The 24113-nt window shown below is 33.4% G+C and overlaps 1 protein-coding gene across 1 annotated transcript in view; it reads left to right on the forward strand.

The window, feature by feature from the left end:
* The first annotated feature begins 8036 nt into the window (after nt 1-8036).
* LOC130613725 (uncharacterized) overlaps nt 8037-24113 on the forward strand; it is a 29430-nt gene continuing 13353 nt past the window's right edge. Inside the window, exons 1-12 of the mRNA XM_057435060.1 lie at nt 8037-8275; nt 10319-10858; nt 12641-12739; nt 13715-13939; nt 14301-14544; nt 14915-15192; nt 15604-16623; nt 17357-17536; nt 18152-18286; nt 19013-19259; nt 19726-19890; nt 20345-23919. Of these exons, the coding sequence (XP_057291043.1) occupies nt 8239-8275; nt 10319-10858; nt 12641-12739; nt 13715-13939; nt 14301-14544; nt 14915-15192; nt 15604-16623; nt 17357-17536; nt 18152-18286; nt 19013-19259; nt 19726-19890; nt 20345-23919 (6745 nt within the window). The 5' untranslated portion in view covers nt 8037-8238. The remainder of the gene's footprint in view (nt 8276-10318; nt 10859-12640; nt 12740-13714; nt 13940-14300; nt 14545-14914; nt 15193-15603; nt 16624-17356; nt 17537-18151; nt 18287-19012; nt 19260-19725; nt 19891-20344; nt 23920-24113) is intronic.

A 24113-nucleotide genomic window follows, 5' to 3' on the forward strand; every position in this document is an offset into this window, starting at 1 on the left:
TCTTCATCCTCAATGCTCATAAACTTTCCTCCCGCCATAAGCTTGACTTTCGTGTAAGTCACTAAAGACGAAAATCATCAGCTCATTTTGTAGCCCCTTAATTGCGCGCCTACTGATTAATGCCTACCTTTTAATTTAACTCGTTGCCGGAATATCCAACCTAAAATTATGCCGTAAAAATAGAGCTAAGGTATAAAAGTATTTTAGCTATCGTATCTAGAAAAAAAAACAGCTATCAATGTCAGCTCTTTTTATTCGTTAGGAATTGCAAGAACTATGTTAGTGTTTTACCGCAATGTGAATGCTTGCAATATGTGAAAAACTACAAAATACTCCAAACAACAGAAGAAGCTCTCTACAACAACAAAGAACTGATCAAAATATACACAGAATACACAGACATCTCTTATGCAACTAAACACAGCAGCCGTAGTACGTGTTTCGTAAGTTTCGTTGAAAATCATGTACTAACAAACGCAAAGAAAATTCTTTCTCGCACTGTATACGTCAAAGCATATTTTCCAAAAACTCGAAATATTCATAATTTTTTGCTAGCAATTTTTCGTCTTTGAATACGATTTCTCGACATGTACTAAACTTGAGCACAGACGAGGAGAGGAAAGTTAATTATCTTTTTTTATCGAACCCTTGATATCTCAAAGTTGAGTGATTATGAGTTATGGTTAATAGACAGCATGTCGGTATTTCGCCCTCGCTGCCACGACGTACTTCGGAGTCTAAGGATTAATGCAAAAAAGGAAAATACCGGTAAAAAGGATGTCGTAGATGACAATGATTTTAATAAGGGTGGAGTATGGCTACAACCATCTTTCGTACACAAATGCCTAAAAAGTTATTTCCCCATATTTTTTGAAAGTCAGATAAACCTTTTATCGAATAGTATTATTTTTGTCATAAAATAATAAGGGGCTTATTAACCGCTTTTTTTGTCCATTTTTAAGTCTAAAAAGGTGCAGGCATCTAAAGCTTACCGCATAAAAAGCATACCATTCAAATGAAGAACAAACAGACACCTATAGAGAGCTCAGCATGCAGAACATTATTCACGAAATATTGTGGTTCAAACTTTGTAAACAAGTTAAAATGTAATGCAAAGAACCCTTGTTTTATGTTTTCCCATTTTTTATTTTTTTCAATCTATTTCCTGTCAATAATTCATGTTTTTCTTTTAGAATAAATATTCTACGAACTTTTCAAGCTTTTTATATAAATATAAAAATGTGAAAAATAACGATTTGAGTGTTTCGTGTATCCTTAAAACGCGCGATTGAAATTTAGGAAATTATAACAACCGACAATAAACAGAACCTTTCTTTGAAGTGCCAAAATGTTTCAGTAAGTTGTCTAAATAGTTCTCTTTGATCGTCTGAAAACTAACGAATTTGTGAAAGAGTTAATTCAATGCTATAGCTATAGGGAATAATTATCTATAAGAATTCGAATATTAGAGATTAGTTTTAATTTCTGGTCTAGTTTGAAAATACTGTACTATGTTGTGCAAATATGAAATGTTTACCTATTTGGCCTAAATGTTTTTTTACGTGACACAAAATCAACATCTTGATTATCATTACCAACATGATTTTTCTGTTTACATATACCAATTTTATTGAATCAAATTTTGACCAATTTTGACCTAAAAAAGTAATTAGGTAACGATTTATTTTTTATTGCCATCATCATGTTCAGCATATTTTTTTAGCTCAATGTTCTACGTTTTTTTAGCAAACAAAGCAAAATCGTCGTCATCCAGGATTATTTTTTTTGTTTATTATTCCGATATAATCGAAAACGAAGCATTTTCCATTTTTTTGGTCCAAGTTTGGTCTAAAATGTTTACCTGAAAAAAAAAATTTGTTTTTTTGTTCATTTTGTACAAAAACAAAATCAAGGTGACAAAAATGGGAAAAGATTTTTACTTCACCGTCATTTTCAGCATACGTCTTGTTTTGTTTACTATTCCAACTTTCTTATTACGGTATAACAGTCATTATTATTGATCATATTCCCCGTAACATATCTGTACCCTAATCCTGCACATTTGCATTAAAAAAATCATATTTTCGCTGTCACACATTGTCTCGTAAATTTTGATCATTTTAAGTGGTTACAAATAGGAAACAAAATCAGATCAGATTTTATTTTATATAAAGAGATTTTACGTCATTATCGCAAGACGTAAAATTTTCAGCTGAAAATAAGTTTTTTTTGTCAGGCGCAAAGTCATAAAAAAAACACCACTAAAAATCAAGGTTTTCCTTAAAAATACGCCATGTTTAAGCAATTCAAAGTTTGGTGGCGGAATGTTATTCTAAAGCCCACTAGCATTTGAGGATTTCATCTTTCGCCTTTGCACCTCACAAAAAAATTTCAAGATAAAATTTGACCCCATGGCAATAATCAAATTTGGCATCAAATTCATCATCATCATATTTATTTTATTTTATTTTGCTACTGATTGTAACATACTCCACAAGAGTATTTTTTTCGTGACAAGCCTTAACGTTATGTTCTCCCTTAGAAACTTGCAAAAGAGAAATATCTTAGCTGCCAAAGTCAAAGTGGTTGTAAACTCCACAACATTACACGCCTTTAAAAACTGTGTCTCCAATCTGAAGAGTTGGCTTGCCATTTATACCATCCTGTTTGCTTCATACAAAACCATACCATTACATCCCCGATATGCCGTGAAGCATGCAACAACAACATGCAAATAAGTTGCTCGAGTTTACAACACTCGTTTTTTGAAATCATAAAACTGATGATACTATTGTCTGACAGAAACAGTCGATTTTGATCAACCAATCAGGCTGCTAGAACATTGTGGAAATTTTCCGCCGGCAGATATGAAATATATTCACCGCTGTCAGCTCATTTCTTGTAGGTAAAGTTTAATAGATGTAGAATCTATTTACAAATGCATAGGAGACTTTTTTTAAGTTGAAATTTACTTCAGCTTTATAAGTAAATTAGCTTTCTAATGCGGCAAAGACAAATTCCTTCAAAATTTGTCGATATAATTGTTTTCACTTACTCGCGAAAAAAATTAGAGCCAAAAAAATTAGAGCAAAATAGTGTCAAGGTAATGATTAAAGCCAGACTTATTATTTCGAATAATATTTGGCAAAAATATTTTATTATAACTTTTTTGTGTAAAAAATGCTCAAATATACCACAAAGGTATCATTTTTCTTATTTTACCTTATTTCGGCTTCTCCATTTCTTTGCATCGTTGTATGTTTTTATGATCTTACTGACAAAACCTGTCTTTGATCAATAAGCTGCCTACCAAAATATTATAGGCATAGTGGTAGACTTTGAGATTTTAGTGACAATCAACGAGCAAAGCGAGTTGCCGAAGCAGCTGGGATCCAGGGAGCGCTGTAAGCCCCATGGTGGGGTCCTGGTAGCCAATGCAATTTTAGAGTCCTAAAAACGTAAAACGGCTTTAACTTGGGCTTCAGACTTGCATAACTTGGACTTGGATAACATCAATTTTTATGCAGTGATGGAGACACTTATTAGCGAAAAATAAAAAATTATTACTTAGCAAAAAAGTGAGGGGCCTGAAGCCCCTTCCCCCTTCCCCCAGCCCCCAGCCCCCGCCTAGTGGCGCTGCCCCTGGTTTATTTGATTAAATCAGAATTTATAGCATTTACCGTTTTAGTGAGTTTACTATGGTGGTTTTAAACAATGTCTAATAGCTTGTAACGTCAAAAACGGGTAGAGTCAAAAGTTTTTGAAAAAATGCCACTCACAAAAAAGTTATTAGTCACAAAGTTCCTTAACAATTGAGCAAATAATTCAGAAGATATTAAAATTTGAATTTGCAGCTGGCACCAGGGATGGGTATACTAAATAGGATTAAACATCTATATTAACTTTTCTCAAGTCATAATTTTGTACAGAATGAATGTAATGTGACAATAAATTTATAAAAACGTATTTTTTCAGCACCTGATTTAAAAAACAACACTGAGAAGTGTTTCAATGGCAAAGGTGAATATTACAATGGTACAGTATCTATCACATCAACTGGAAAGAGTTGTTTACCTTGGGACGTCAACCCGTTTTTAAATTCAAATGTCTACAATAACTTACACAAAAACTTCTGTCAAAATCCACAAAGTTATGGTAAGATGCCATGGTTATGTCGATCAGGAACAAAATTGGGTTTATTGTAACATCGAAACTTGCAAAGAGCTTTGGTGCAGAAAGAACAAAGGTTATAATCCAATTTTTTCAACATTTACACTTAATTTTGTGTAATATTTCGTCAGTAGGGTTTCACCACAAGGTTTTAATTGGTACTCGTCAACTCAGACAAAAGCTCATTCAAAAAATCTTCTTCTGCAGAACAAAATTAAAAAAATGGATTCACAAATTGCATCATACAATAGTACAACAGATGTAAATTAAAAAAAAAATTCCAAAAAAAAAGGAATAACAATTCACAAAATATATTGCTGCAGGACAAAATTAAATAAAAATAGTCTTCAAATTCCATCATATTTAAATTATAAACTAAAAAAAAGTTCGATAAAGAATATAAATTCACCAAAACCCGATTTTTTCAAGAAATAAAAAAAAACAGTCATATGCTACAATCGTGGACAAAAACATTGAGACTAAGGCTGTGTTTTACTCATTATCTAAATATGGACAAAACGGTCAAACAGCCAATGCTCTGCAGCCGACAGGCTGCCAAGTCGCTACTTTGGCACAAAGGTAGGCCACGCAGACAGGGTTTTAAAAAGTTGCTAGTCATATTCTTTAACACGCCCGCACACCGAAATAATTTACGTTGGAACCCCGTCAGTAACAATTAGCACATTTTAAGAATTTCGTAATTACCAAAAGAATTTCGTAATTACGCAATACTTGTGGTGGTGAACTTGGAAATTTGTTGTCTTGTACCAACATATTGTGACCACGATTGTAGCCATTGTAAAAATCCGAATTTTAGTCAATAGAGAATTGGGGGAAATCGGGTAATGACAATAAAGTGAAGTAGAGCCATTTTAAAGCGTTTTTCAAATATTTTTAACATTACGAGGAGAAAAGTACAGTAAGAATTTTTTAAGGCTTTAAAAAATTTTATATACCAATGAAATTCACCATTCTTTTTTTACCAGCAAAAGAAAGTCTTTCTACATTCGCAATTGGTACTGTTGCGACAGGTTCTTGCTTAACAATATTTATTATTATCTTATCAATACTTTATATAAGAAGGGAAAGAAAACGACAAGAGCAAGCAGAAGGTATTTCTTAGTTATCAATTTAACAGGAAATATACGTTTTTGTTAACATCGTCAATTTATTTTGTTTAGGAATTGTGTAAGTAAAAAAAGGTTCCCTGTTTTTCTACGTCGCCCTCTATAACACTATAAGATTATACAAATTAATTTACGGTCTCTTTTTTTTAAGAATATATGCATGGTGTAAAAGATATTTAAAATAATATATATCTCATTGTTTGTACGATCGTTTTTACGATCATTTTACGGTCATTTTACGGTTATTTTAAGGTAATTTTATAGTCATTTGCGGCATATGTAGGATAAGCGAACAATCGCAATTACTATTATGACCTGAATAACAGAGCCAAACTCTTACATATATATCGGTCCTTTTGATCAGATTAGTTAGTTGAAAAGACGCAAATTTACAGTAAGCACGCGCTCTATATTATAATCGTAAAACATTATTTACTGCTTGGCTAATACTAGGAGGCCCAGCAAAGTCGGAATAGGTAAAATGGTACAAAACACTAGGTCGCAAACGAATTTCCTGCGGTCAGAATACTCACCGAGCTTTTTAATTGATTACTTCTATTGTTCTTTACTCACGTGATAGTTGGAAATCCTTTATTCTTTAATATTTTGGACGGGCATTCACTCACCCGAACAGACATAATTAATTTCCGTACTATACATGAGGGTAAAATGTAATCGCACTGACTTTGTGCCTATTCTTTAATTTTAATTGGAGGCTAGCTCTGAGAAATTATTTTGTTTTTGTTGGTGGATTTGAATTAGAGAATTGCTCTGACCATAGAGATCTGACACATTCGTCTGCGTCTAAGCTTTTATATGAGAGGAACTTAATTTTTTTAAATCCTCGAAGAAAGTTTATTTAACTAAGCTACTTGACCAAGAACATTTACTATAGCGTTTTATTTTTAGAAATCGAACCATACAACAAAGTTACAGTTCAAACATAGGCTCAAATACAAGCAGTGTTGCAACTGAAAGAAATGACAATAAATAAGAAAAGAAAAAAAATCGGTCCCAGGGCGCGATTCCAAAAGACACAAAATGAAGTCATAACGTAAAATGAGTTGTCACAAGCCATCTCCATCAGACTTAACAAAATAAATCTTTGCCAAAAATTCGCTAAGCATTTACGTTGGTAATAAAACCGAGTTTTGTAAATTTATTTTTTCTGACCTGGTAAATTTTCTACGTTTCAAAGAATGAAGTTGTGTGATGAGAGAAATCTAAAAGTAATCCACCATTCTAAGTTGTCGATAAAAGTATTACTGAAAACTGAAACATTGATATAAATGCCTACATAAATTTTGTTTTTAATAAATACTAGCCGAATTCCCGTGGAAGAATCCACTGAATTTCTCATTAAACCGATATAAAGAGTACTAAACGAATACAACACACTAATGTGAATTTTCAAAACTCACATTTCAACCTCTACCCCGCTCCCCTTTGTCTCTTTTATAACGGGATGGCAAAGGAGAAAAAAGCCCTGGGATCGAGGTTGCTCACAATCTGCATTATTCTATGTTTATAAGCGCTGAAACAAAACGTCTAAAAATATAAGCATGTGCAACAAAAAAGGTTTTAAAAAAATTATGAAATAAAAATGGCAAATGTCCAAAAAAATCAAAGGCGTCTAAAAACCGAAATGCGCTAAAAACTATATACTTGCTTTGCAATTCCAGAAGTACACCAGGGAAAAAAAGGATACCAAACATTAAAAAAAATTCAAACATTTTTCGTTAAGTCATACAAAATCAGCTTTTCAGTCTATTGCATACAGCAAACCTTCCAAAGTTATACTCGAAATATAAGAAATTAATAGTTCGCAACACATAAAAATGAAATATAAGAACTTGAATCATGTTTAACGTTACCTTTTACGTTCACTGTATTTCCCTTCGTTGCAGAAACAAATTCCCCTATTTCAAAACGAATCCCATATTGAAACGGTCGTTGTAAAAAGCTTTATTTGCTCGTGAGCTAACATTCTAAAAAAAATAAAAGATTCTTGGAACGAGCTTGTGTAGCACTGGTAATAGTAGGAAGTCCAAATTGGACGTGTTGCTGACATGCTAAAGTTTTAATAGAGAATGTTATCACGCGCAAATGATTTCCAAATGATTCCAGTTTTTCAGTTAACACATGCTGCCCAGGACTTTAGCCGCAAATTTGTTTGACTGGGTAGATTGGTCAGACATTAAGCAGACTTTTCTGCAACATGACAGAAAAAGTCGTCAGATAAAAAAATATAAATTTTAGAAAAAAGTTAGGCTGTTTTAAAACAGACACTTATCTCTTGAGAAAGCTCTACAGACGTCGTTTGAAACTAATTCTTTGTTCCAAACTATTAAAATCTCAGTCAAGGCAGAAGAAAAAATTATGAGTTACGAAGGAAGAAAAAATTTGCTGGAATCAGATATTAACGCATAACGAAATTATAAGAATTTAAAGGTTGGTACAGAGACGTAAGACGGACCTTTCTGTACACATCTACAAAAAGACAAAAATAAAGTGACAATGAATTTTAAATACAGAAAAAAATTAAAGTTTTATTAGTGTTTATTACGATCAAACACTTCACTTGCATGTTTTGTGTATAATAAAATTCGATACCCATGGTTAAACTTTCGTTAAACTTTCTTTAAACAATGAAAATACGCTTCAGTGCTCCACACATAGTGCGCTTTCACACTGAGAATACAAAAATAAACAAAAATATGATTATTCAACTATATCAGCAGTAATAAAGTAATTGACATTCTCTTTTACAAATCATTTTCAATAGAATAATGAATATATTTCAAATGCTATCGTTCCTGGAAGTCAATTTCTGATTGGTTAATTTTAACGATACGCGAAAGGGTTACTGGGTATTGTGTTAAAATTATTTTAGCCGCAATTACTTTTCATGTAGAAACTTTACAGGCATGATGTTAAAAGAATGGCTTATTTATTAAAGATATACACCATTACTGCAGGTAAGAACAATGGAATCTGTTTAATGAATTTCGTCTTTAGTGTGTCTACATGAGCTCCAAGTGGATTAATTTCTATGGCAGAATGCTTGAAATGTTTGTTTGTCTTGTAAGTTCGTCTTTCCTAACAATCTTAACACGGGAAACAATGCTACACTTCTTGTTCAAAAGCAAAAATCAATTTTAATTTTTAATTATAGCGTAGTTTCCTTACTTTTGAAAACATACAACATAATCTTAGCTGCGGGGAAACCAAACAACACCACTGCAGTAGCCGCCGTTTGGCTCGAAACCTCAAGAAAATCGGAAGTTTGTTTGAGTTAAGGAAAGTTTAATAAATCTGATGTGGTGATGTTTGAGAAATGCTTGCGTGTTTAGAATACTTAAAGGACGGACCATAATTTAACCCCTTTACTTCGCATGTCGCATTTGGGGCAAATGCATCTTAAGGGTATATGGTTCCACGACATTCTAACCAATAAGTTTTATAGGGAACTAGCAAGGCTGTATTCCAGGCGAAACAAAGAAAGAGTTCGGGAGTTCCAATTATCCGTTGTATTAATCTGTTGCTTTTGTGAAAAAGACTTTCGCGATTAAATACATCCTGATAACCTCTAATTTTGGTATCTGATAAAAGAAGCCTAGATAGTGCTATGATTAAATGAAAATATAAATATAGCTAGACAAGTCAAGACCATTATATAAGCTATGTTGTGCGCGGAACCGAAACTACAAAAACCTTCACATGGCTCGCCTCAGTACAGTTTGTAAAATCAATTTCCAACATTGCAGATCGTTAGCTCAGTCGGTGGAGCGCTTGACTCATGTCCAAAAGGTCGTGGGTTCGATCCCTACATAAGGCCGATGTCTAGCTGTACAGAAAAATCATAGATTTCTGTAGCTCAAATGAGAGCTTTAAACACTTTAGCTGCCTTTGTTCTTAATCCGGGAAATTAGTGTGATCAACCACATAAGGTATAAACTACACCTTTTCTAGCGTTGTGAAACACGGCTTTGGCACACAACTGACCCGGTTGGCCTCACGTCATGATTGACTCGACCTTATAAAAAGAACCGCGCTAAAAAGTCTTGAAAGTTTGAATCGGCACGCTGCACTTTATATAATGGCCCTGAGGGCCTTTTTATATGAGAACCGAGAAACTCACCCATCGAGTTTCCCGGTAGAGCAGGTTAATATCAACTCGGGTTTACATGTAAGTTTGTCATGTTCCATCCCAGGTTTATATAAAGAAAAATTGGCGGGAAACTAAAAGTGGCGGAGTGAATATGTAAGCAAATATGGCTTCCAACAACAGAAAAAAGAAGATAGCGATACTGTTGATTCTTGAAACAACTGTGTTATCACTATTAATTATTTCTCAAATTTTTTGAAAACTCCAGTATTCTATCATTTCTGACCAATTTAAGTTTTATTTATTAAAATCTTCCACACGCTTGAAACAGGATTAAAAGTTAATCTTAGATCATTCTCAATTGTAATTTTAGTAAACCTTGGTGTTTTCAGTATGTTTCATGGATTTGGTGTCTTTTATTACAATTACACTATGATACAAAAACAAATATGTCCATTGATATGCAGTAATAGTGATAATTATTTGCTCCTCTAAGGTTGCATAAACTTTTTTCGTACTTAGCCACCGGATTTTTCTGTTTACATGGACAAATATCCATCCCGTTTAACCGGGATCCCAGCTCACTTGCCCGGGATCTCGGTTGACCGAGTTTCCCGTTGTAACCGGGGCCAGACGAACATGCACCATATAAACACGATTTAATTTTCAGCATTTTTCCGCAAATATCCGAGATCTCAGTCATGCGCGATATCTCGGTGGACCGAGTTTCCCGGTCTCATATAAAAAGGCTTTAAGAAATGTCTGACTTGCTATCGAAAGTATCAGGGTTCCAAGAATTTTAATACAAGATGGCGCACGTTTGTTTATCCAGTAAACGCTTTCATTTTACAAAGTACTAGGTGGAAATGTTCTGACCTGTCACATTCCCATCTCAAATTCTTTATATTTGCAGTGTTGCTGAGTATTGAGTTGGATGATACTTTATGTTATTCAAGAAAGATAAATGTCAAGCGAAATAATAATCATAGAACTCATGTTTATTCAAATCTACAAAGTAGTAAAAGGGAACACCCATTTGGAAATTATACTTTTAAAAGAAGAAACAGTACTATAACCAGCTTCAGTAGAAACTTTCCAAAGAATATTATCTTTTCACCAGAGTACTATTACAGTGGTAAGAAAAGGAAAACTCTAACTGTAAATGGAACTAAACGAGATATTCTTTTGCTACCTCAAGTGGATACAGGAATTTTAACTGGACAACCTACCCAAGTATTGCAAAACCAGCTATATCAGAATTCTTACAGATTTGCACCCCAATCAGCATTAAACTTGATTGGTTCACGTAGACAGAGTGAATATGTTGACGAAGGATATGCTTCAAAAAGTCAAGATGAGAGCTACGCACTTCCAGCAGATGACAGATTGTATGGTGAGGACAGATCAGATGCAGATTCTTCATATATTCTACCACAAAGCTCTGCTCAAATAGGTAATTGATCACTATATATATATTACTTTTTAATCAAACTGCTGTATATATATATATAAATTGCCTTAGTTACTGTAGTTGGAAATGGGTTGCTGCAGCTAGAATCAGAATATGATTACCTTTATGCATTAAATAAGCTCTCCTCAAATACACACCTTTTTTGAAATACTGTCATTAGAGCAAAAAACAAATGTATAGCCTTCATTGGTGTCTGTATATCGAATTATTCTGGTGATTTTTTCTCTTGCGAAAATAAGTATTAAAAATATAGAATATAGAATATAAGTATATATATAATATAAATAATCAACTGAACGTGCAAAATGTTGTGACTCCACTATCAAGACTATACAGGCGTGATTAAAAATTCTAGGCATGAAGGTAAAAATCTCATTTTTACACATAAAAAGTAGTGTATCAAATTTCCATGTGCACCAAAGTTGTTTTGTAATGACATGACTCCAATTAATGCAGGTCAACTTAATTAATGTCAAATGTTTTCGTGAATTTCGCGAATTGAAATTTCAATACAAAATTAAATGTGACTCATAAATTATATATTTATGAGTGTTTGTCATTGCCATGTTAGTGTACATATGTACCATTTACCTATGTGCCTGTCAAGTCAGTAGCACTTATTTTGGCAGCAGTTTGTTAGTATTGATGCTGCATTTGCCTTATGGTTTACCTTTTTTAGTGTTAACAGTTTTTCTTATACCTTTATGTCTGCTGCTTATTAATCTATCCATATCTAATCAATCATTGGTATTTATCACCTATGCAAATGGATGCTACTATATTTTATCTCATTTACTCACTGTACTCTGTATTTTTCTGTGTTTTTTATGTGTGAGTTTAATCCTACAAAAATAATTTTCCTGCTGGATTTAAAAAAATAATCAGCAGAATTAAAAAATAATTCTGTTCCAAAACTTAAACTCAACTTGAAGATTAAAGGGAGCCTAAAGTATAAAATGATGCTGGACTTATATTATAGAGTTAAAAAAAGTTGATTAACAGTCTTTTTAAATTTTTTAAAAAGCTCTTCTCGTTTTCAAGATATTTACATTTATAGAATTTCAGATTAAATTATGCTGCATAAATTATAATGTCATATTTAAGTAATAGCAAATTTTGACACTTTCTGTCATCAGTAATTTTGAACCTAAGGGATGTGCATGTAACCTTTATTAATGCATAGATAATATAAAGGTGAATTAATGAACATAATCTTTTTTTCCAAAATGACACTTGTTTGCTCGTCTTAGGCCTTCTAATTTATTGCTGATGATCCCATAACTTGGGATTTACATGTGAGTGAGGTGTAATTTTGTGGGTAAACATATAAGGGCTATATGTACTCAAAATTTATTACTAAGAGCTACAAATTTTTTTATTAAGTCCAGCATCATTTTATATCTCGGCATCACTTAAGTTGAGGTTCTGGTAAATTCCTTAATTTTTAAAACTTAATATAAATGCATATTATGGAGAGAAAAAAAATTAACAAATTTTTAGTTTCTTTCAAGTATATGTGTGGTATATATCATGTTAAAATTGATGACATCAGCAAAATGACGTCAACAGGATTTTTAATGTCACATTGTAAATAAAAAAAGGAATATAGACATGACATACTTACTATCACACCAATTCTAGATTAAAGGTTACAGAGGGAGGTAGAAGGGGGGGAGCCTGGGCGAAGGTCTAGAAAAACCTAGGATGAAGCGGACCAAAACATACTATTTTTAATATTTACTTATTTTTTTTTTATATTTCCAGCAAATGCACCTGAAAGCACAAGAGCAATATTTGAGGATTCGATACCTACAAATTTATTAAAAATGGAAGGTCTGCAGCAGACTGAAGAAAACTTAGTTGGTTGGTGTTTTAATTAATTTTTTCTGTTTTTCATAATTTGCAGTGTTTGACATTATATTGTTTAAGTCTTACTTTATTTGTTCTCAACTTTTTTAAATATCTGTTTTATAATTAGCTATCGATCTGTGAGCCAATAAGGTTTTTTAATCATTGTATAATCATAGTAATAACCCCCATTTATGTAAATTTTATTACTACATGCTAACAGGCAGGTAAGGATGCGCGAAATAGCGATATGGAAAATAAGTACGACGGGTGATCTCCCATGGAGTTTTTCGTGGGCTAACGACTTGTACAAGTAATTATGCTGCGATATTTTATACAGTATTTTTATTTTGCGAAAAAAAATGATGCATTTTGAGCAAGAATTAGATTTTGAGGATTTAAAATGCATGAAAGCTGGATTTCAATTTTGCAGAATATTTACATACACCTTTCCCGAGACTTATTATTTTGATGTGCCACAACTTTTTCTGTCGAGTTTTATGAAAAACGGACAACATATTTGAATTCCCTATCAAAAATGTCATAAACAAAGAAAATTTCGAAACAATGCAGCAAGTAAACAACCTGCTATTCTAATTTAAAGATTTGTGGCATGTCCAACCTCTTTTTGAAAACGAGGCAGGACATGGTAACTTGAGCATTAAGAAGACTTTAACTGTGATATATATCTCCTCAAAATAGCAATTTCTGTTGGCGTATCAAGTTAAACTTTTACACATAAATTAAACAAACTATGCTGAATTCAAAAATGGTATTCATATTTTACAAGTTTAAAAAAAGTATGACTCGTGGTCTCGGGAAAGGTGTATTAGGTGTCCAAAACTAAATAAAAAAGACTAATTGTTATTGAAACAAAGATGTTTTTTTTAAATTTCGAAAGAATTTAATATCGTGGATCATTCCTTAATTTGTCATGTAAACAAACTTTATTTTATATCAATAGTAAAAGTGTTCCTATTTATTATTAAGGAAAACTTGTTTCAAGCAGTCCTCAAGGAACTTCAAAGTCAACAACAGAAAGTGCAGTTGCTCAACCACATTATAACGAAGGATATAGGAATGTTGTTGATAGCATCTTGTTGGATAAATTGCTGAACCCCCACGCACAAAGAAACAATGTGACATGTGATCCTGTAGCAAGATCAGCTGCAGCAAACTGTAGCAATTCAACTGACCCTCTTTGTTACGATAGCGGTAAGGGGTTCTTTTTGATATATATATATTTTTAATTTCAATGATTATCATTTTTTCTTTCTCTTTTTACTATTGGTACATAAATTTTTGATAACACAATAAGTCAGTTTTTGTTTGTAGTTTTTTAGTCACACAAATACGTACTGGTTACAAAGTGCATTCTTTTTTTCGCTACAAGTTTTTTTAAACACCATTTGTAAGAATCTTTTGGGAAAAATTTACTTCAGCAGCGAAATTACTTGACAGAATTTAAAAACATTGTGTTTTAAAATACCATTAGATATTGAAGTCAATGCATACACCACAAAGTGCACTGAAATGGGTCTTAGAAAAATATAAGATAATAATGTCCAATGTTTAGATTTACACTCCTTCCGAAAACATGGCTTAGTTCAACACCAAACGTTTCGAAATGTGCATTCAACACCACCAATTGAATTAAACGATGTTTTAAATCAAGAAGCTCAAATGTATGCAGAAAAGTTGTCAAATATGAAGTTAGCATATTCCGACCCAAAAGAAAGGCCTGGTCAAGGAGAGAATATTGCTGTTCGCTGCTCAGATGATAAAACTTTACTAACAGCCAAGGAAGCTGTTTCGTATTGGTAGGACTAAATTTTTTTTTTTTAAATTTAGGCAGCTGGCTTGGTTGAACAGATTAGGTTATTGGAACTTTAGGTCCATAAAGGTTTAAAAACATTTTACTTTTGAAGAGTGCTGTATACAGAACTGTATAACCTGAAGATAAGGTTTTGGTTTTTATGAGCTATATTTTCAGATAAGTATCTGATGTATCTTGTTATGACTTTTTCAAATGATATTGTTATCTCTTTAACATTATCATTTGCTAGGGTTATTTTTTATAAAAGAAAGTTCCCCTCTCCCAAGCTACACAGGCAAATGGGTAACAACTTTGTGACTGGCGCCACATACTAAAAATATGCATTTTTTTAAGCGAATCACAATTTCACTTAGGTATAACAAAGTATGTAAGAACGATTTCCATTTCGATGGGTATTCTCCAGAACTAAGTCAGTTTGCACAAGTTGTATGGAAAGGCTCGAACTATCTTGGCATGGGAAGAGCAACAAAGAAAAATGGTGACTTGATGTGTACTTACATTGTGGCTAGATATTCACCGCAAGCATCGAAAGATGGATTTGTTGAGAATGTACCTAAAGGAGATTTTAATGAGATCGGGTTTTGCTCTAAAAAGTGTCTTACAGGAGTTCCTGATGAAGATAATGCGAAAAGTAAGACGAGTATTTATTTCTGATATGATTCCATAAAGTTTGGGGCAATATGTTGGTGCAGTTGAAGTAATTTTCTGGAATTTTTTATCGAGCTGGCTGTCTTGTTGTAACGTCTCAAGAAACTTATCATTCCAAACTGATTTAAGTCCTGCTCTGCAAATTAGTTGAAAGTACATATAAAATTTAACAATATCTAAGATATATTTTTCTCTGGTAACTTGTTTGTAAGAACTCTTTTTATCTTCTTAAGTAAGAGTTACGTCTACCTTTAAAATAGTACTTAAATATCCATTACGTACAAGGAAGTTATCTTATCTTTATTTTTTCAATCCTCTTATTATTGATTTTTATACCTATAAATTCCTTTTTGATTGATATAGCAATAATTAAATTGAAAATGAAAAATTTCAGTTTCAGTTGAAAATAAATCAAGCGATTCGACTGTGAAAGATTTATCTCACAAAGATGGAAGTTCGTCTTATAATAAAGCGCACAAAAGCCTAAAAGATTTAAATCAATATGACGATTTGCAGCCTTCACAATCAAGCACCTTCGACAACATGCCAGGTAATTTACAAAGAGTTGATGAGATAGACAATGATTCTCCTTCTCCACCAAACTCTAAGGCTGTTAGCGTCCCAATGATTATAAAGTCAGTTGGTAATGTCATCGTTCCTGGAACAAGTAATATGTCTAGGACTCACAAAACACCAGTAAATGCCAGTTCCAGACAAATGAAAAAAGGTAATGGCAACCGTAATCCTGCTCTTGTGTCGTTTCATGCGGATCATGGCACGCATGTTTTTGAAAACTTGAGGCAGGGCGACACCCATGAAAATTATATCCACCCTACTATAGATGCATTACATGTTGAACATAAACATTTGCAGGAAAGAGAGAAAGGCTTAACAGAAGAAATAAAACAAGAAAAATCGTTGGAGGAAAAAATAAAATCTAATGAACAATCAAACATAGAAACGGGCAAAAAATTTATATCCAAACTTGCAAACACTGAGAATGTTCATAGTGCAAAGTTTTCAAGTAAGAACAATAATGGAAAGTTTAATGTGGATGAAACAAACAAACAACCTGAAACAGGTAGTACTCACGATAAAGGAAAGCAAGTTAATAGCTTTGCAGGGAATCGAGATAACACCGAATCTGTAACCTCTACTGATAATAAAACTAATACAAAGGAAGCTGATGTGATAAAAAACAATACGAATGATGACGCAAGTAATGCAACAACACAAAATGATAATAATCTATTTAAACAAGATCCAAATTCAAATGGAATAACCGTTTATGTTAAGGAGAATGAGTATTCAGTAAACGACAAGAGTGAACAGACCGACACAAACAACAGTTCAAGGATTTTACCAAACTCTTCAAATTCTTTGCATAGACAGCAGACAAGCCGTAACAATCCAGGTAATTTAAAAGCTATTTTTGTTGTTGTTGTTGTCGGTTGCTAACCCTAAACTTTCAAACAAGCTAATTTTGTGTCAATGTCCTTGAAATGCTATGCAGAAATTTGTTTTTATTGTTTTGCTTTTGATTCACCAAGACCTACATGTGAATTTCAATTTCGGCGCAGTCTTTATTTTAATGTCATCAAAATTCTTTTTTTGGCGAAATTCGCAAACATTATTTCCTGCCAAATATTAGGACTTACCAACTTCGCGAAAATAAGTTTTCGCGAAAAAATTAGTTTCCTTAAGATAGGGATTCCTAGACAACTTTTCAAGCTTTAAAAACAGAAGAAGTATAAAGTTTTAAATGTTAAGACTGAAATACAAGATAAGCTTTATAGAAGGTTGTTTAAACACTGATTACAAATTTTCTGGTACATTATGGATATCTATCGTAACTATTTAAATGGAATACACATTGTTTTTTTATAAGAACACAAAAATCGGGGATAGCCTTCCAATGTTCTTAATTTTTATATGTCATAGCCTAAAAATGTTTTCACAATGTTCTTAACCTTTTTTATATATCAATGAAAATATAAACTTAGGCAGCGTTTACATGAATCTTTTTCTCAAATTGCGAAAATGAAACCTTCTTTCTCAAAGCTTAGTTTAGACAATGTACAATGTTGTAAGAAAAAATAAAATTTTGATTTAAATCAGAATAAAACTTATGACTCATTTTGTTGTAGATATTATGGTATTCATCAACAAGTCTTCTAATGAAGTTCAAGACATACAGCAGAAGATGAACGAAATGATAAGCAAAGAAAAAACAGTTTCTGACAGTCAGCCAGAAAAGGAGTCGTCACAAGAAGCACCTGTTGAGCTGAGAATAAATAATACAACGAAGCAATCTTCGGATGGAGAAGGTAATAAATAGCTTATTTCATAATTTGCGTATTTTGGGTAAAATTTACTATTATAAGGGCTACGAAATCGCATTGGTCTTTTTTTTCGCCATCACCATAACATAAACTACTACATCAGTTAGAGACGTTGAAAATTTTAAATTCAGATACATTTTCCACCATTTTGATAACACGCACGGTATATGTCAAAAATCTGATTTTATATGCCAGTCAAAAGTGGTGCTTCTTTAGTCTTCTTTAGTCTTCTTTGTTTGAAGATCTCAGCTTTATTGAAATGCTACTAGAAAATAACTAAATAAATAAAGAGAAATTGCAATTAATAGCAAAACTAGAGAAAAAAAGCAAAATTTTTTCACCTAATCCACTCTCATACTACACCTAAAATGGATATAAAACATTGGAAATCCTCACCACAAATAACCTACTGCAATATAAACTTTGGCGTTTTTACCCTCTGTTTTAAACAGATGTTATATAGAGAAAACCCGCAAGTTAAGAATGCTTCGCCACAGCTGCCAAAAAGATTGGTAAAATTAAGTAAAAATTGTCAAAAATCTGAAGTTTCAAAGGTATTAAAATTACTATGTACTATGTACTATGTAATTTCTACATCAGATGTTCACAACGAAAAAGAAACTACCAAATCAAGCGATTCCACCACAAGACACATGTTACAGAACTTCTTTCAAGACGTTCAAGTAACTCCTGATGTTAATGACGCTCGCTACATTCAGTTGCTGCCTTCCAGAGGTACATGTTTATGTTTAATGAAATATTTGGCTTACACCGTTGTTATAAGTGTAGTTCACTACTCGGGCTCTTTTGTAAACCTTATCATGCTAAAAATGATTAAGTATACAATAAAAGAAAGCCAAAGTACTTACGTCAGGTTTGCATATAAACCATACGAGTGCTTCAAACTCTGCTTATTTTTTTTGTTTAATGCATTGTCACAATCGCGTTTGCATGAAATGAAGAATATATTCTTTACTCCTTTGTCTTCTATTTTTTTTTCTTTATTTAAACATAAATATTCAGGCATTTGTTTCAATGTAATTTAGGTAAACTAGTCGTTAGCCCGTGAAAAATCCACGGGTTCGCCCGTTCTTTTTATACCGCATTGCGTGCGTCTTGCTACCTGCGCAGCTAAGCTACCATTTTGCGTGACAGACAGACGGACAGACGTATACGGGTGTTATAATATAGACTAGTCGTTAGCCCGTGGAAAAATCAACGGGGTGACCCGTCCTTTAAATTAGCCCGTTGCAACAAAGTGGACAAAAATTTATCGCATTTGGTATTGATGGGCTTTTTAAAAATTTCGTGTTTCTGTTACGGGACACGGCTTTTGCGGACACACAGACAGACAGACGACGGCTATTATTACAGAGATTTCACCAAGTCGATTTACACAATAATTGTTGTTTAAGTAAAATTCAATAAATACTTTATTTTTATTTTCTATTTTACTCTTAGAGCTCAGTGAATTTCGCAACGAAATTTGGAAAAAACATAATGCGTATCGAATGTTACATGGATCAGCACCGTTATTGCTGGACAATGACTTAAGTCGTGATGCACAGTTATATGCAGCCTATGCTGCAAAACATGGAACGGTAGCTCATTCCAACACCGACACAAGACCTGATACTGGAGAAAGTGTTGCGGAGATGTGTACGAAAGAGGGAGTTCTTCCTTCAGCGGAACATGTCGTCAACAAATGGTATGAATCAATCGTTTACTTGTGACAAAAAACAGATGGTGCAAAATTGACAGTTCCCCATATATTTTTCAAATATATAACTTAGTTTTTGCTCCGAAAGCTATTTCAAGAACGTGATTTCCTCTGTCCCCAGAAGGCGATCAGTTACATTCAGTTCTCCATATATGTTTTACATATTTAACTTAGTTTTAATATTGTTAGAGCGTAATTACCTCTGTCCAATAGAAGGTGATCAGTTTTAATTTCAAAAACTTATGGACCTTCTTTTTCATTATGAAGGTTGGGCAAATAAGAAAGTATATGTCTTGTAAACAATAACCAGCTTTATAAATCATACATTTTTGATGTATGTTGGTACCTATGAGAAAACTTGTCTCTCTTATCTGTACACCTATAACAAGTTGCAGAGAATTAGGTATGGAGTGTGTATAAGTTCATAAACGAGTTCAGCGTTTCAAATATTTAGGTATTCTGAAGTGTGCAATCCAGGTTACGATTTTACAAAGGATATCAAGCAGCCAGGCACCGGTCACTTCACGCAAATCATTTGGAGAGATACACAAAGGCTCGGAGTTGGGTTAGCTGTAGCTGATACTCCGAGTGGAGACTCCTGCTCATATGTCGTAACAAGGTATCATATCGTGATATAACAACTAGATACTGTAGACGCCATGGCTTTTACAAATTTAGAAAAAATAACGTCATCTTCTAAGGTGTATAAAACTCTTAAAAAGATGATGTTCTAAAAATGTTTTCGTTTTTATTAGCTATATTATTATTCAAAATATCTTTTCAGTCGCTATTAATGTTTTTGAAAAACTAGTAAAGAGAGATCCTAATGCATTTGAGGTGTTTATTTGAGTTCGGAATGTCATACACAAATTATTAAATACCCAAACCTTCAATTCTACTTTCTCTTTATGAATACTAAAATAACAGTATTGACCCATAGTGTTATTTGATTGGCCAAAAATTGAATTCATCTTTACCTGAACTGAAATCTTAACCACTACACCCTAAGTATTGTTCACAAACAGAAATGAAAATATGTGATGGTAACGTTTCTTTTATGAATTTCTTTTTAGGTACAAAAATGCTGGCAATTACTTGGGTAAATTTCAAGAAAATGTCTTACCAGGGTTTTTCGACAAGTCCAGATGCTCAGATGATCCCAATTTTGATAAGGACATCGATCCAGTTCTTGGAAATTTAAATGCGAATTTTCTGCCAGCACAAAATACTTTTGAAAGTGCAATGAAGCGCGGAGCAGGTCACCAGATTAAAAATGCGAAAAGACTCAGCAGCAAAAAAGGTTCTGAACCCAAATATATGTTCAAAAAACTTAAACATGTAAAACCTGAAATTTTAGAGGAGATATTGCACCATTACACACAATCTTATGCTAAAAATTTCACCAACAAAGTTCCACAACTCTCACAACAGCAAAAGCCTGGCCTGTCGAATGTACTGGGGCATGACTGGAAAGAGTTGAAAAGTCCTTATATGCAACCTCATATTGAATCAAGAGTAGAAGAAGATCCACAGTCAAAAAGTATTATTTTAAAAAGCAATCACATCGATAGAGTGTATGAAAGGCAAATTCCTAAATATGCAAAAGTCAAGAAAAAGAAAGACTCATTAATTCATTGGGAGAAAAAGAATAACATTTTTATTTCTAGAAAAAAATTAAATCATGTCAAGACCAAAAGGGATGTTACTTCTGTGAACAAGATCGACATTGAAACTGTGATGTCTAACTTAGAAAATGTGAAAAAACGCTCTACTATAAAAAAAGTAAAAAGGCATGCTAAGGCGAGAAAAAAGGTCATTACCGACGATGATAATGTTATTGACATTGCCATGAGGAATAATTTACATCCACCAGTCCAGGAAAACATTTCTGATGTAATTAAGAATATATCATTTATGCATTCAAATACTAGTCATAGTTCAAAAAGAAATAATAGTATAACTTCAAGTAAGGCTAACATGTTCAACTCAACAAAACCGGAGAAGATTAAAGAGTTACCAAGGTCTGCGAAAATTTCTAATAACACTGCCAAGTCTCTGAATCACATGCGTTTTAAAAGTGGAAATAAATCTGCGAGTAGAGATGCCAGTTTGAAAACATCACACAAGAGTGAAAAGGAAAGTCAGAAAACCAAAAACCAAACCGATTTCCTAAAGAAGGCTGAAAGTACAACATTGAGTAGAGAGGAAATGGAAAAAGGTATTAATAAAATTATAAACGAAACAGTTATATCAAAGCACAGTCAAACCCGCCGTGTAATGAAGAAGGTGACAACGAAACCGAAAAACAAAGGCAAAACTAGTACCAGTTCATTACACGTGTCAAGAAAAAATGTAACAAAAACAAAGTCAGGAAAGCATACGGTTACAAAGATGAATGTGAAGCAGAAGCTGATCAGTAATAAAGTAAAAGTAACAAAGCAGCTACAAAAACATGATGTGAAACCCGTGAAGACAACACGCAAAACTTCACTTCACCTAAAGGTAACAGGGAAAAATTCGACTTTAAACCCTTTACAAGGCAACAAAACGACTACTGGAAAGACGAACACAACTGAAGATGACGATCTGGAAAAGTATTTGAAATCTATAGTTGTCAAACTGCACAATTTCGATAAGAAAACAAATGCGAAAAATAAGCAAAAATTTGACAGCGAAATAAAAACGTTTGCCATTTTAAATGAGCAGGCCATTCAGTTTAAAACAATGCATGGCGTATTAAACAAGCAGTCAACGATACCTGAGTCACCTTTAAGCAAATTAGAAAAACTAACGTCTGATTTTGCCAAAAAGAGAACTTTTGAAAACGCAATAACTGAACCACTGGATTCTAGCATTGACGATTATGTTAAAAGTTTTACAAAAGCGACTTCGGATAAGCCAATCTCTGGAAAGCTGCGAAGACGTTTAGTGAAAATCAATAATGTTTTAAAAGAAAACACAGATGATCCAACTCCACAAGAACTCGACTCACTAGCTAAATTTTACGATCGCGATTTCATACATGCCAACGAAGTGGCATCGACGCTGTCACCACTACCTGAGCACGTGAAAGGGACCCGATCTAACTTCGAGAATCAGGCAATAAAAAATGTTGATACCACCGAACACGATAGTGCGAACGAAGCAATAGTCAGTGAGGATGATGAAGATGATGACGGAGAACCTGAGGAAGACGTTTCTGAGATGGAGGAAGACAATTTAGTGCCAGACAAAGAGAATAAATTCCAAAGTAAAGAGGACATAGAAAATGCATCGCAGCAGTTGGAATCTCTTAGCTCTATCGAGAAAACACACACGGTAAAACCTGTAGATGAAACTAGCGCATTAATGTTACCGGTGAAACCACAAACTCATTTAATCAACGACATTGAATTACAAGATAATCCTACGAAATTACCATCGGAAAACAAACTCGGCATAAAAATTAGTCCGGAGGAAATAAGAGCCATCAATCACGAAGCCAAAGTCTTTGGAGATCACATCACTAATACGTTATTTTATCACGACGAAAAAAACCATCCGACTTATTTTAAACCAATCAAAAGTATTGAGAAAATTCCAGACCATGCAGAAGGAGTAGAAAAAGAAACGCTACAGCACGCTGTAGAAACGTCTGATGTCAACAAAGCATCGGATCAATGGCTAGACGAAGCTGAAAAACTTCAGCACACAACTGGAAAAAGCAACACTAAAGTTGTTGAACATATTGGAAGTAACGATGGACTGTTGTTGCAATACGATGACACAAGCAGTGGCATTGAACCGGAAGAGCTAAAGCACATTACACTGAATCATGCTCGTGTTAATAAGAGACCAGGTCAACTCGAAAAGATTGGCTACCTAATAAAAGAAGCCGAAAAAGCTGTGTCTAACGAGCTAAAAGACGAGCACGATGGCGAGAATAATAAAGAGACATCGGAAAGCAAAATTAAAGAAGGTCAAGGGATGCACGTTAAAGTTGACCATGGTAAAATAACTAAAGAGTCGGGCAGTAATAAATTTGTTAACACCACACTTAAGGAGAAGCCTTTACATTCAACTGAAGGTTATCGGTTGCACACTGCTTTTGAGAAAGCAAAAAATACACCGGTTAGTGATACAACAGTCGGATTTAAACAAAAAGAAAACGATAAGGAAACCCAGGAAGATCATTTAAAAGAAAACAGTCACCTAAATGATGACAGTAATAATGATAACAATACAGTTGCCGTGACGGTTAAATATGTTGACACAGCCGACAAGCCTCACAGTCATAACAAGGACGAAAATAATAAAAACTCAGACGGAATAAAAGAACTTGTTAAAATTGAAAAAAAGCTTGAAAAAGAAAAAGAATCTTCACATAATGATAAAGAAGACAAAGGTCAAAACGATAATGAGGACGATATGAAGCCGTTAAAAGTTAAAAAACCAAAAAAGAAACCGGTGGATACGTTTTCGCCACATAAGGATAAAGAAACGTCTGCAGATACAGCCCTTTTAAATAAGGATAAAGAAACCCCTGCCGATACAGCCCTTTTGAATAAACCACTTGGGTCACAACCTGTTACACAAGGTCAATCTGATATTTTGACTGATGACCAATATCCAAATGCTGACGAAAATAATTTGGGAGAAAGGCCCGAAGGTAAGTGTAGAAAATGAATACATAAATAAAAAAAACGTTTTATGGATCTTTTATAGAGTGACTTGTGTAATTAACAGAAATGTTAGGTCGGGAATATGAGAACAGCAATCTCTAAAGACGTACAAAAAGAATTACATCGCTTTTTTTTCAATTTTATTTTTCTTTGAGCAAATTACGTGATTTGTGCAAACTGT

The sequence above is a fragment of the Hydractinia symbiolongicarpus genome, chromosome 11, assembly GCF_029227915.1.
Source record: "Hydractinia symbiolongicarpus strain clone_291-10 chromosome 11, HSymV2.1, whole genome shotgun sequence".
Lineage (NCBI taxonomy): Eukaryota > Metazoa > Cnidaria > Hydrozoa > Anthoathecata > Hydractiniidae > Hydractinia > Hydractinia symbiolongicarpus.